Source organism: Centruroides vittatus, unplaced genomic scaffold (assembly GCF_030686945.1).
Source record: "Centruroides vittatus isolate TY-2023 unplaced genomic scaffold, ASM3068694v2 contig_986, whole genome shotgun sequence".
In the NCBI taxonomy this organism is placed as follows: Eukaryota; Metazoa; Arthropoda; class Arachnida; order Scorpiones; family Buthidae; genus Centruroides; species Centruroides vittatus.
In genome coordinates, this window is record NW_027122655.1 from 1,482,609 (window position 1) to 1,496,118 (window position 13,510).

General features: G+C 37.0%; 1 protein-coding gene across 7 annotated transcripts in view; it reads left to right on the forward strand.

The window, feature by feature from the left end:
• The window catches only part of LOC136985988 (axotactin-like), a 219,451-nt gene that overhangs the window by 109,243 nt on the left and 96,698 nt on the right, over positions 1-13,510 (forward strand). For all 7 annotated transcript variants that reach the window (XR_010882413.1, XR_010882412.1, XM_067283415.1 and 4 more), the window contains 3 exons: positions 7,488-7,661; positions 7,731-7,953; positions 11,948-12,052. Coding sequence is in view for 5 of the 7 variants with exons in the window: in XM_067283415.1 (XP_067139516.1) it covers positions 7,488-7,661; positions 7,731-7,953; positions 11,948-12,052 (502 nt within the window). In the remaining 2 variants the exon portion in view is untranslated. The remainder of the gene's footprint in view (positions 1-7,487; positions 7,662-7,730; positions 7,954-11,947; positions 12,053-13,510) is intronic.

The following is a 13,510-nucleotide window of genomic DNA, read 5'->3' on the forward strand; positions in this document are numbered from 1 at the left end:
TTCATTGGGAACGTTTATTATAGTTTGTATATATTCATTTATTGATCGCAAAGTGTTATATTATTATGGCGATGAGTAATCCAGTAGGAAGTACTGTACATGGTGACGGGGCCAACGGTAATCCCCCGTTAGTAGTCACCGGGTTCCTAGGGATGATACCCATGTTTTCGAATTCGCAGAGCGATTCAGTAAATGTAAAACAGTTCTTTCAGACTGTGGAAAATATCGCACACTTAGCGGGTTGGAGTGATGTCGTGAAAATTGCAGTCCTCCAGGCTAGATTGAAAGGGGAGCCGCTAAATATTTTTTTTTGTCTTCTAGAACAGTATCCTTCCTCCTATGAGGATATAAAACGCGACTTGATAAAGTGCTTTGATAAGAGAAAGGCCGGGGAAAAAAATATTATTGACCAGTTGTTAAACTTGAGACAAGCGGCCAATGAATCTGTGACTGATTTTTCTATACGTACGAGGACTTTGTTGTCCAGAGCGGTTAAGGACCATAGCAAAATCGAAGCGCTGCGTGACGATGTAATCACAGAGAGGTTTATAAAAGGCTTAAATGGAAAGATAAGAGCCAATGTAGTGAGACGGTCCCCAAAATCCTTAGAGGAGGCGTTCGAGTTTGCAGAAATAGAGGAAAGAATCGAAAGAGAGTGTAGCGATCAGATTGAGCGAAAGGGGGTTTACACTGCGGCAGAAGAGGATCCCAGGCTTAGTAATGGCGACCATAATACTGTCCCGATCCCCAGAATTGACGAGAGAAATAGGATTGACTACTTAGAGAGGCAAATCGAAAATCTAACAGAAGCTGTGAATAAACTCGTACTTAATCAAAATAGGGGAAGTAGAGTTTCGGACAAAAAATGTTTCATTTGCGGAAATACTGGACACTTTGCCCGGGGCTGCCCGACCCGGAACAGATCCAATTTAAACTTGTAAAGGAGCGTCATAACGGCCAGTATTGCGCTCCTGGTGTAAAATTAAATCTGGCTACACACGTTTTTCAATCAGATAAAGGTCTCCCGCTCCTTAAGGGTAAGATGAATAATCTGAATGTAACTGCGCTCATAGATACTGGAGCAGAAAAGTCCTTGCTAAGCTCAGTAATTTTAAAACGGGTTCTGCCAGATTGCGTCAGGGGGGCTAGTGTTTAGAGAGGAAAAATTGGGGATACGGGGCATAGATGGGATAGTAACGGAGTGCGAACAACTTATTCGGGTCACTGTAGTTTATAGCGAAGCGGAACACCCTGCGACCATAGCTTGTATGTCCTTCCCCGAACACGTAGAATATGAGGCTATCTTAGGCATGGATGTCATTAAGAACATCCCGGAAATTGTTGAAAACCTAAGAAAGTCAATGAATGCTAAGCCGCATAACATATCTGGGAGGGTCGTTTCACCAATGAATTGCCTTGCTAATGCCCCCATTAAAGTTCAAGGGCTTGATGGCCTAGAACCAGCCGAAAAGGAGAAAATTTTCGCTATTTTCGAAAAATACCCTCAATGCTTCTCAGATTCAATTGAAGAGCTAACAGGAATGAGAGGTCCATCCCATAAACCTATAATTAGATCTACCCACCCGATTAACACTTGGCAGTATCGCATTCCCGAGTGCTACCTAAAGAGATTGAAGACCTTAACCGATTCTTACTTAAAAGCAGGAATCATTGAGGAGAGTTCGTCGGGATGGAACTCCCCCATCCACATTGTGGAGAAGACTGCCGACGAAATACGTATGACATTAGACCTTAGGCGCATTAACGAAGTGACTGAATCACAAGAGTTCCCTTTAGCCCACGTCGAGGAGATTATGAGCAAATTTTATGGTAGTAGATATTTTTCTGTTTTAGATCTTAAATCGGGGCAATCGTGCTCAGGCAATCTTCAAATTGATCTTGACCCATCTGTCCGTCATATATATGCCTTTTCGACTCCTTGGGGAAAATATCAGATGTGCCGCTTACCCCAAGGAGCGAAAAATAGTGGCCGTTTTTTTTCAAAATGTAATGTCTAACCTTCTGGCCCCGTTCATCGGCATTAACTGTTACGTGTTCCAAGATGACATAGTCCTCTTCTCTAAGTCATTCGAGGAACACGTAGCGCTGCTTGACAGGGTTATCGGGACTCTCTATAACGCCAATTTGAAGCTACATCCTGGTAAAAGCAGATTGGTAGTCAAGGAAGTACGGTACTTAGGTCACATCGTAAGTCGGGAAGGTATACGACCAGATCCGGATAACGTGCGGGCTATCCGCGAAGTAAAACCACCTCGTACTGTTAGAGGCGTGCGAAGTTTCCTGGGAATGATCGGTTTCTTTTGCAACTTCATACCTAATTTCTCGGACCTTGCACTGCCATTGACGACTTTGACCAAAAAGAAGATAAAATTTAATTGGGATAGTAAGTGTCAGGCGAGCTTCGACAAGTTCAAGGAATTGCTAACAAACCCCCCATTACTAAGACACCCTGATTTTTCATCCCCTTTCCACTTGTATACCGACGCGTCTGATCATTGTGCGGGTTCCGTGCTCGGGCAAACGGAAAATAACCATTTTTTTCCCATGGAGTACTTTAGTAAGAAATTTAACGATGCCGAATTGAAATACTCCACGATTGAAAAAGAATGCCTCGCTGTAATATTGTCATTCTGCCATTTTAAGCCGATTATTCTGGGGCACAAAGTTGAGATTCATTCAGACCATAAACCCTCACATTCATACATAATATGAAAAATCACAATAAGCGGTTGATGAGATGGTCGTTAGAACTAGCGGACTTTGATTTTAGCATAAATCACATTGCAGGCAAGAGGAACTTAGTTGCAGACGCTTTATCCCGCCCCGAGCAATTTTGCCCCGAGGGTAGCTTGAGAGAATGTAACTCCACTTCGGCTCACCCCGATTTGTGGAAGAAGATAATAACATCACAAGAAGAGGACGGATTCTTTCGTAGGATAAAACAAAATCATATAAACCAAAACTATGGTCCGCCAATCGCAAAAGACGGTATCCAACCCGAATTTGAATTAGAAGGCGGCGTGCTGGTCCATAACAAGCCGGGACGATTCGGGTTCCGCCAGTGGAAACAAGTTTGTGTGGGGGAGGGAATGATTGACGAGGTGGTATGGACAGTCCACTGTTCACCCTTGTCAGGCCATCTGGGATACAATAAAACTTACCACTTAATCGATTGTTATTACTATATTAAGAACCTTTGTACACATGTTAAACGCATCGTTCGTAATTGCAAGACTTGTCAACAACACAACCTCCACCGCAGCCAGGCCCCTTTCCAGGAAACCGAAGTAGCAGATTTCCCGTTCCAAAAGATCGCGATTGACATTATAGGGCCTCTCCAAATATCTCCGAGAGAAAATTGTTATATTTTCACCATGATCGATGTATATACCCGTTTCGCCAAGGCTGTCTCGATTAAAGATCAATCCACCCCTATTGTGACCGACGCCATATTTAACTACATTGTTTGTAGATACGGTTGCCCAGATGTTATCATCTTCGACCGCGGTAGTAACTTTACTTCCAAAGTATTTCAAGATGCTTGCAGCTGCCTCCAAATAAAACACAACATCACTACCGCTTACCGCCCGTGTTCTAATTCTATATGCGAGCGCTTTAATAAAACCCTCTGCAGCACTATAGCCCGTATATCAGGTGGTAATAATCGGAATTGGGAGTTATTCATATCACCTGCCCTTTTTGCTTATAATAACGCTACACACACGTCTACTGGTGAATCCCCGGCCTTCTTATTGTACGGGTTCGACCCTCGTTTCCCCGTTGCATTCCCCGAGGAAGCGCAGGGCGTTGAGACTAAAAGACCTTACGGGATGGAATTAAGAGATCGACTAAATGCCATAAGAGAGGCTGCATATAATAGGGGGAGACGGCGGAATCGCGCTAATCGAAAACGTATTAACAAAAACAGGGAATTAAACGATTGGAGCGAGGGACATGCGTGTATGGCTTCTTCGCAAGGGTAGAAATAAGAACTCGGGAAAATTTTCTGCTAAGTATGAGGGACCCTATCGGATCTTACGTAAGCTTGGCCCCGTCACAGTGGAAATCGGCAATAACAATAGGAATGATAAGTTCACTGTACATATTGATCGCCTAAAACTGTGTCATTTTCCAATGTACAAACACACAAAAAGACGTGAATCGTACAAATGTCCAACAAAACCAGGAGAAGAAAACCCTAGTAACGATCCAATAGATGACGATGTTGATGAATACATCAGGAATTGGACTCTTCGAACAAACGACACTCCAGACGAGCCACAGGATAACCGAGACGGGTCTAAAAAACGAGACACCTGCAGTGATCCTGAAATAAGACTGAACGCTTCACCCCAACGACGGTACGACCTCCGGGGTCGCAGATTAGATTACCGTAAGTTGCATTATGGTAATTAACCTTGTGTGGGGGGCGTATGTGGTCTTACGCCATATTTTTCTTTGTATATTTTATTTGTATGTATATATATGTATATATATATATATATTCCTCTTTCCCTTTATTTCTCCACCCTTTGTTCCCTGCTCTCTTTCTTCTGGAAACTTCTCTCAGCGGGTGGCAACGAACTGGTTTTAAGACAAAGAAAAAGGGATAGCCTGCAGGGGCTAAAAGAGTGATAGACTGGCCACTTTTGGGCCGAGACGACGAGCTGTGAGGACGTGTTTAGTGAGGTCTCCAGGAATTTCGCGCCGACGGGAGCACGAAGGAGGCAGCAAACCGAACGTTACGGAATCTAGAGAAAAACTCTAGAAATCTGATACAAAAGCTCTTCTGGAAGTCTATCGAAGAACACGAAGTAGAAAATTCGAACACTACGGTCGTCGAATCTCGTATCGTCCAAGAAGGCCTGAGTTATAGCCACCATCACGAGTTCACTAGCTAAGTTTGGGTACCCGTTCTTGTCTTGTTCTGTCCTATTATCTACATCTTCTCTTTCCCTCTCTAGCATAAGTAGTTTTAAGTAATTAGTTATAAGTTTCTTTTTCGCGCCCCTTCTGTAACGCGTCGCGTACATCAATTCTTTTGTCGCGAGTTTTTCGACTACGATTCTGCCGAGTTTTAAGTGATTTTGTAAAAGGAGTGTCGGAATACAAACGTGTATCGAGAATCCTGTATAATTTAACAAACGCGGGTGAAAAATAAAATAAAGTTGTTAAAATTTCCTTTATCCTCTCATCGGACTTATTTTTTCACCACGTGCGTTTGACCACACAAGAAAGCGTCAATTGACTACTACGGCCCGCGGAAAAAACGTAAAATTTATTCTGGCCCATGTTATAAAAACGGTTGCCCACTGTAGACTAGATTTATAACTTAACCCAACCGATAGGAATTTACTGGCATGTTTTTATGATAGTTCTGTATAGTTGACAGGAGTTTTAAAAAAATCCATTAAAATATTTGATACATTTATTCCGCGTTTATTCTGCTCTCCCATCTTATATTACTTACGGATTTCAATGTTAAACCAGTGATATTACGATTTAGTATGTCCCATCTGTAAGGGGATGCAGAAAAAACGTGTACAGTGATAAAAAATTAACTGTTACTTTGGCAGCATAATTTACAACCAAATTTAATGAATGAGACGTACAATGGTACAAAAAAAGCTCTAGAATTTATTTTCCTTAAATTTACGATTTATGTATCGGTTGTCATAAAAATTTCTTTCCACTTCTTTCCCAAGACTACAGATATTCGAGTACAAAGTAACCGGTTTCGACTTATTTCTATTTAAGAAGTAGTTAAATAATTAAGCGATTAGGGAATTAGAAACATAAATAAAACCCTGATGAAAGAGCCGAAATTTTACTTAAACAGAAGCTTAACCGAACCAATCTCTTGCCGAGTACAGTGGGGTCTGATCTCTTCGTAATATTAGATGTAATAAAGACAGAAATTTCTCCAGTTCAAGGAGAGTGACCGAAAAGTTGTAAATTTTGGAAATTTCCGTGAACACTCGATCCTAAAACGAATTAGTTAGAAAACGAGCGACGGACAATCTGTTAAGTTTAACATATTTAGATTTTTACAGCTATGGTGAGAAACGTTTAAAATCTACAACAACCCCGTCGCGTCCTTTGACATATACTAGTGATGCGACAAAAGAGGCATTTGACATTGACCGGTATCGGCACCCTCGGGATTTGGCACGGACACACCTTCCTGGACCGTCTCCGATTCCATTCATTAGCCACTCGTAGGGAGCTACAGTATTTCACTAAGTGGATTGTTTTAAGATTTAAAAAGTAAAGAATATTTTGTTATTTTTATGTACGTTTCTTCACAAAGTTATATTTAATTATAAGTTTCATTAAAAGTATATTCATACAATTGAAGAATTTTTTGTACTAGGTATGTATATTCGTCACACATTTTGTTTTACCAAGTAAGTTTTTCTGATAATTTTAATTTTAGCCCTTATATCGTGGCTAGTGATTTCAAAAATTTATTTAAAAAAAGTTTTGGCTCAAGACCATATAATGAAAAAGAAAACATTATTAAAAGAGAAAGACCAATGCCTAAATTAAATATAAATACGTCAACAAAAAATTTCGACATTTTGACGATAAAATTTATGACGAATGACGATTCTTTCGTAAAATTGAAGCAATTTGGAAATCAAAGCGGAATAGAATTTAACATTGGTAGACAATATAAAATAAATATTGAAAATTATAACAAGATAATTACGATTAATAGATATATCTAAATTAATAGATGTTATATGTTTTTTCTCAAAGCGAGAATTGGCATTTAGAGGGCGTAGGGAATGTATTGAATCTAATAACGGAGGTAATTATATTGAACTTTTTTATTTATTAAGTACGTCAGATAATCTATTAAAAATACATTTAAAGAAGTATACGGTTTTTACTGGCTTATCGAACAAATGAATACGAACGGGCCCTGACGCGCAATTAATTGATTGCCCCTGAAAGTCGGCTTCTTACAGAAACACAGCTTCCCTATCATCAAATGTCACGGCACGCCACTGTAGTAACATCTGTATCAACTGTGACCTCTATTCTATTTACAGTATAAGCAAGTATTTGTGCTTTCTCTCATTTATGATTTAATATTGAAAGTAATTTAATAGGATCTTTTTAATTTGATAAAAATGTGTTCTGAAATTGTGGCAAATACTGTGCAATCAATTGAAAATTTTTTCAAGATCTGTCAATTCCATTTGACTGATTGATCAACCACTCCTGCTGTGGAATAAACACATGCTATCCTACAAAAATGGCAGCTACTGGATATTGTTATCAACTGCTTATTATTATTAAAACCATCTTTAACCACTGTGATTACAATAAGTAGCAACCACTATATTTGAAGTTGTACTTGAAAATTAATATTCGAATGTTAAGATTTTATGTTACTCATTGTTAATGTTACAGAATAAACTAAAATAAATTCTCATAACTATTTCTTAATTTTTCAGATACACAATTATATGTTATAACATTCATAACAGAAAATTCTTATCTGCAATTACCTGGATGGAAAGAAGGGGATTTAGCTTTTAGCTTCAGAACTTCGAGTAACAGAGCAATACTTTTATACCAAAAGTCTCCCTTTATTAATCATAGCTATTTTCAAGTCTTACTGATTGATGGTACAAAATTTTTTGAAACTATATTTTATTGATTGTTTTAAAATAATTAATTTTTAATTCACTTTTCAGATAAAACTTTGTCTTTTGAATTCACTGTAAATAAGAAACCATATAGCATAAAAGTGTCTTCTCATAATGCATTAAATAATGGAGAATGGCAGCAAGTATGGGTGGACTATGATATTCATCATATTCGTTTTACTGTAAATTTAATGTCAAAAATGGTGGATCTCAGTGAAGAAGAAGATATTGGTCCATTTGAAGGTGCTCTGTATGTTGGAGGTTTGCCAAAGTAATTTTGTTTTCTGTCTAATCTTAAACATTAACTTTTCTTACATTACTAGGAGAGCTATCTGTCATTTTGATGTCTTGTTATGTTAATTACATTTTAGTTGTTATTTAAGTTTAAGATAAGAAAATATTTAGAATTATCTACATATTTAACTTAAAAGCAGTGATGTTAGACATGAAATGCAATTTGAAAAAGAAAGGTAAACTAAGTAATGTTTAAAAAAGTAGTGTTTTAAATAATAATAATAATAATATTTTCTGGCTTGATTTAATATTTCTAAGTGATTTTTTTTTTTTTTTAAGTACTAGAAAATGTTATGAAATTCTGTTCATATTATGATGACTAGATAAAATCATTTGAACATGTTTGATAGAATGGATGTTGAAGTGCAGTTTTAAAAGCTGTTTGATTCTGTTTGATTTACTAATATTAAATGTTACTTCAACAATGTTTAAAAGTAGGTTGATTGAATACTTGATGCAAGGTACAACCAGCACATTGAAGGCTATGTGACTGACCACAGTTATGCCCAGTCAGGTGGGCCTAATACCAAAGTCAGTGACATCACAGGATAGGTCTGAAAGTTTAACCAAATATGTCATAGAAAATTAAAAATTTCTAAACTTACTAATTTTTTTTAAAATGAGTTTGTTTATATCTGAAAATTTTATTTTACCATAAGGCTAAAGATTTATTTCATTAATAATAATGACATAATATAACCACCACAAAAATCTGGATAATTATAAACAAAAGACAAATTATACCAAACTCCAGTAAGAAATGTGTAAGATTTACTGATAAACAAATGTTTTCAATAGCTTTCAGCTATCATTGCAAGGTTAAGCATCAGTGCTCGAAAACAGAACATAACATTAAACATTGATCTAGAAGCCAAATGATTGATGTATTGAATCAGGCTTCTTTACCACTACTATTAATAATTAAATTCTGAGTAATTTGTTACTAGAGTGTTAGGTGCCATTCCTTATTAATTTAATTTAATTTTAATACATATTTAATTAAATTATAATTATTAAATTTATCAAGGCATTGCACCTAATGCCCTCCAATAGTGCCAAATTACTTAGGGGTTACCAAACTTTTTTCACAGCAGGCCTGAAAACTGAGAGAATGATTGGCACGGGCTGCATAACCATTTTGTTCCATATAGTATTTTGAATACCAGGGCTGTGGCGTCAGGTAAAAATCTACAGGCTCACTGTTTGCTTTACCATCCAACTCTGACTCTGACCAGGAACGGACTTGTTACCAAAATAGACCTGGAAATTCTGATGTCATCACGTGACCGCAGTCTCATAAAGCTAACTCTGTCCTGCCCCGCCCAATGGCATCACAGGGTTAAAGGCATTATGCCTTAATCATAAGCCATGGGCCTTAATCATAGTAAACTGGATTCTTTTAGTTGGACTACCGAGGACTTCTTTCGGGCTCCCATCCATTCTCTTAGGTCAAACTCTCTAACTTTGGCATAACTTTTATTGTGCAGCCTGTTCTGCACTTATATAATTCTCTCTTTGCTCAATAATATCAGCTCATTAATATCGTTGTTATTGGTCAGCGGGGTCCCCTTCTCTACAAGAAGGAGTACCCTGTCCAGTGCATCCACTGAGCTTATAGATCTAAAAGACCTATTACTTTTTCCATCAATTCCTTTAGTTTCTTTAGGTTTTCTTTACTTGCTGCTAGCATTCTTAGTACTTGTTCAGGTAGCTTGGTCCAGTTGACTTGGCCAGCCCCTCGGCAGAAATCCTCAGTGAGAGGACAGTCAAGTATGTAGTGTCTTGCATGTAGTGTCTTGCATCACTGCGAGGACACTCACAGGAGCAGCTACCATCTCCTTGTCCAAACTTAAACTTGAAATGGGGAAACCTCCTGTGTCCGGTCAGGATCTGTGTTGTCAACCAGTTACAACACACTGGAGTAAGGCCAACATTATGCATGAAGGCATAGGTTGACTTACCTACTGTACTTTGAGTCCAGCACTCTTACCAGTTTGTCATCGATTGTTGCAGTAGAGTACCTTTTATGTATGTAATCGAGAGTTCCACCGTCCTTGTTACAAATGTGCCCCTGGCCCCACCTTGGCTAGTTGGTCAGCATGCTCATTGCACGGGTTCCAATGTGGCCTTGGATTCACCTCAAAGCAACGTATTACTCGTGCCTCACCTTCAGTACCATACCTCTGATCTCCTGTACCAACTCGTCCCCGTGGTAACCATCGCTCAAGGCCGGAAGTGACGACTGGCTATCTGAGTAAACCATGACCAGCTCTGGACTCGGATGTTGTAGGATTCACTGGGACACCCCTTCCAGGGCCACCAGTTCTGCCTGGAACACAGATGCTTCCTCGTTCAGTCTGGCTGACTGACAGTACACTTGTACTCCATCAGGAGACACGGTACATGGCACCTACTAAGCTACCATCTTTTGAGCCATTGGTGTATATTTAACACTGATTGCTGTCAGTTCACTGACATCCGAGTCAAGTCCTATCCTATAGGCTGGATGGAGCTTTAGTACATCTGTCCGACCTCTAAGTCTGACTGGGTACATCTGATCACAATTCTTAGCCTCTATACCTTCCACCGTTGTCCTGTAGAAGGCTGCCTCTTGGCTGACTACCAGAGGCAACGGGAGCAGCCCAGCCAAGACCAGGACCACCTCCATAGACACAGTTCTGTATGCTTTCATGATCCGCAAGGCAGCGAGTCTCTGGATTGTGAGCAGCATCTGGATTGCTCTGTTTGATGTTGGCAGAGTCTTTCCACTAAACACCACAGGCATAGCAGATTAACAGTTCTATACTCATCTTATAGATGGCTCGAATTGCCTTTCCGCTAAGACTTAATCCTGTCTCACTAGTCTTGATAGTGCCGCTATTGTGAGGTTTGTCCTTTCATGAACACTCCTCAGATGGGGTGTCCACATAGTGTCTGGTTGATGATAACACCGAGGTACTTTAACTCATTCACCCTTTGGATGGGGTTGCCCTGGATCCAGTATATTGGTCAGTGGGCTAACACTCCAGTTCTTGGCCACCGTTAGGGCCTCTGATTTTCTCCCATTATTCAATAAGTTTTTCAATGCCTTGACACTAAAAATCTCCCAGTCTTGACTCAAAGCATTCTCCAACTAAGTCCTTAATTTCACATCATTATTGAACAATACACTGTGCAAAGCAATTGAGAGAAATGAAGATCTGATGGTGCCAAATCTGGAAAGTGCGGAAGATGAGGCAGCACTTCCCATTCTAGTTTTTGAATTGTGGCTTTGGTCATATTGGCAATGTGAGAACAAATTTTACTGGTTTAAATTGGAAAATTGATAAAGGGAAGTTTATTTGTATGAAGATTCTCGTGCTATTCAGTACATCAGAATCACACAGTTAGTCATCAACAAAAGGGAATAAAGATAAAGATGAATAAAGATAAGAATGAAGTATATTGAACAAATACTTCTTACAATTAAGGGGAATTTTTCTGGTATTTCTCAGAAAATAAAATATTTAGAAAAGTTTTGATAAAACTCAATATATTTTGGGTTATTGATCCATGTTCAGGAATACACAATACTAAATGACAAAAGGTGAATACTTGGAAAGATTTTTTCTGTTTTCTTTTTGTCTTTAAAAAAGATGAAATATTGGTATTCAATGCATATGAACTTTTGAAGATGAGAAATATATATATATAGTTTCATCCAGGGCTGTGGAGTCGGAGTCAAGTGTTTTTTTACCAACTCCACAGCCCTGAGTCAACCTAACTTTATCAATATAATATGTTCATAATTAATGCCTAAATCCATATTTAAATTATTAAATTATTTTTAAAAACAGTTTTACATTAACTAAATTAGGAATTTTAATAAATAAAATATATTGAATTTAATTAAACCAACATTTGATGTAATAATATTTCAAATAATTGTAACCAAAAACTAAAAGATGTGTGTTATTATTTTATATTTTTAGGTATCAGAAAATTGATGTAGCAATTCATCAAGGCTTCATTGGATGCTTTAGAGGATTGGTTATGAATAATGATGTTATTAATTTATACAGATATTTAAATTTAGAGTAAGTTTAATTTTCAAATGAAGATATTTTTTATATATTCTTTAGATTAAATTGTGAATTTATTTATTTATTTATTTATTATTTATAAAATCTACATGCTATGATATAAACAGTATATTTGGAATCTGTTAATGTACTTTTTTTAAAAATTGTCATTTGAATGGTATATTGTGATGTTACTACACTGCATAAGTCTGAGGAACAAACAGAAACAAAGAACAAGTTGGCTTGACAACAAATTGGGATTTTAATCTTTATCTTTTTGATGATTTACAATACACAATCATCATACACTCTAAAACATGATTTACCTTTTCTCTCTCTCTCTTTCTCTCTTTCTCCTTTTAAGGGTTCCACTAAGTATGATGATTGGGAACCACGTAGTAAATCAGCTATTTACATCTATTTCTATCCCAACAAATCTTGTTTCGCCAATGAATATAACCAATTGTACTTAATTGCAAATTAGTGGTCACATAAGATGGAAATTTATTGCATTTGCATTAAAAGTTTTTTATCCATTTAACTCAGCTCTCCAAGATTAAATTCTTAATGCATCACTGATATACACATTCCATTATCTTAACTTGATTACTAAATGACAATAATAATTATTAGGAAAAAGTTGTTAAAAGTTTTCAGTACTTAACAGATGTACCAATACTTATTGTTTTTAGTTCATAGAGAATATTTTAGTAATATAAGTATTATAAATATTTTTGAGGAAGGTAATATTTTGCAACCCATTAAAATTTTATCATGGCCCATAGTTTAAGAAATGCTGATTTAGAGATTTAATTTGTACACAAAGAGAGAGAGATGCTTCAATTGTTTTGTTGTTTATTTTCGAAACAATAAATCAATCAAAGCCTCTCCCTCTCTCTTTGATTTATTCAGTATATCACTAGGTGTATGGCACAATCATGCACTATAACAAAAAAATTAGTACTCCTTGTTTAACTCCAATAAGTCCTTTTTGCAGAAAACAGACTAACATTTTCAATACTTCTCTTTCTTCAGATCTTCTTCAGATCTAGATTTTCTTATAAAAGTATGAATCCAAAACAAACTTAATTATGAGTTCCAACTGCATATACTTTTTGTGGAATGTCTAACAAAATTTCAAATTCAAAAATTATACCAATGTGCATTCTTTTTATAGAATATTGAAAATGTTTTAAAAAACTTTGATTATACGACATAAACAAAGCATGCACACAAATGAAGTCTTACATTTGTAAGAAATTTTGTTAGGTGGATGTTATAGATATATTGCATTATTATAATTACAATTATTAATTTAGTTAAAAGATGACGTCTAATGTCTACCTATAGTAGCAAATTATTTAGTATTGATCATTAAATTAGCAGAATTATAGCCTGATTATTTAGGCAATTGTCTGGTGATGTTTCTATATACATATCAGGTTTCACGATGTTTGATATATTTATATATAC